Here is a 1,026-nt window from a genome sequence, read left to right on the forward strand (position 1 = left end):
CAGCAGTGTCAGTTATAGAGATGCCTTGGGACAGACAATTGGAAATGGATATAGATCTGAGTGATAGTTACAGCGTGATATGTGGGATTGAAAGTACAGTGATCTGTGCATTTTTATCTCCCCCTATTGTTGAGTGCATGATTGTACCTGCATTAGTGATCAGTCATGCTCTTTATTGGACCCTACAGCCCCATTGGGATTTGGAACAAAACAGAAAGAAGCTTGTAGCTAGTCAGTTGAAGCTTAAATTTAGGGCTGGAAGTTGTGCTGATTCAATCATGACTTCTATTTTTCCTCTTTCTACTTTCACTTCTGTACTCAAATGTTCATTCCCTGTTTTTTGGTTTTGGGGTTTGTTTGTTTTTTTAATACATTTCTACCTTTTTCTGAATGTTCTATTTCTCCCTTTTTCTGAATGTTCTATTTCTCCACTTCATTAGTTTTTTCTCTATTTTCAATCTTTCCTATTTATTTTTGCATCTCTTCCCTCTACTCCTTTTTTTCTATTCCTGTGTTTCCTCTTTACTCCTATTGTACATACTGTTGCCAGTCGGGTTTATGTACTTGTTGGCCGTGAGGGAGTGGGAAGCAGAATTATGGGTGGTATATTATCATCACTCCTTTTTAGTCATGACACGTAGACCTGACTGGTGCTTACTTCCTGGCCAGTAGATTATAGTTCAGGCAAAGCTTGGGTATTAGTATTAGCCCTGATCCTCTCTGATGTTTTCACTAGCTCATGTCCTTTATGGTTCTCTTCCACCATAAAATATAAAAGTTAATTAAGTAAATTTTGAAGGTGTTCAATATCCTATGGTCTTGACTTTCTATTTTAGCTATTTGAGTGTCGTCTGTTGCCACCCATCAATGTCAAGATGACTAAGCTTGGATTTTTGAGGTTGTCCTATGAGAAGCAGGACACACTTCTGAAACTTCTCATTCTGTCAATGGCTGCTGTATTATGTGAGTGTGCACGTGGACCTCTCTTTCTTTGGGGATGGAAAGGAGAAAGTCTTGAAAAAAAAA

The 1,026-nt window shown here is 38.2% G+C and overlaps 1 protein-coding gene across 1 annotated transcript in view; it reads left to right on the top strand.

The window, feature by feature from the left end:
* The window catches only part of STT3A (STT3A, subunit of the oligosaccharyltransferase complex (catalytic)), a 30,407-nt gene that overhangs the window by 2,318 nt on the left and 27,063 nt on the right, over nucleotides 1–1,026 (top strand). The window contains exon 2 of the mRNA XM_008593301.1: nucleotides 837–963. Within this exon, the coding sequence (XP_008591523.1) occupies nucleotides 876–963 (88 nt within the window). The 5' untranslated portion in view covers nucleotides 837–875. The remainder of the gene's footprint in view (nucleotides 1–836; nucleotides 964–1,026) is intronic.

The sequence above is a fragment of the Galeopterus variegatus genome, unplaced genomic scaffold (genome assembly GCF_000696425.1).
Source record: "Galeopterus variegatus unplaced genomic scaffold, G_variegatus-3.0.2 Scaffold8979, whole genome shotgun sequence".
NCBI lineage: Eukaryota > Metazoa > Chordata > Mammalia > Dermoptera > Cynocephalidae > Galeopterus > Galeopterus variegatus.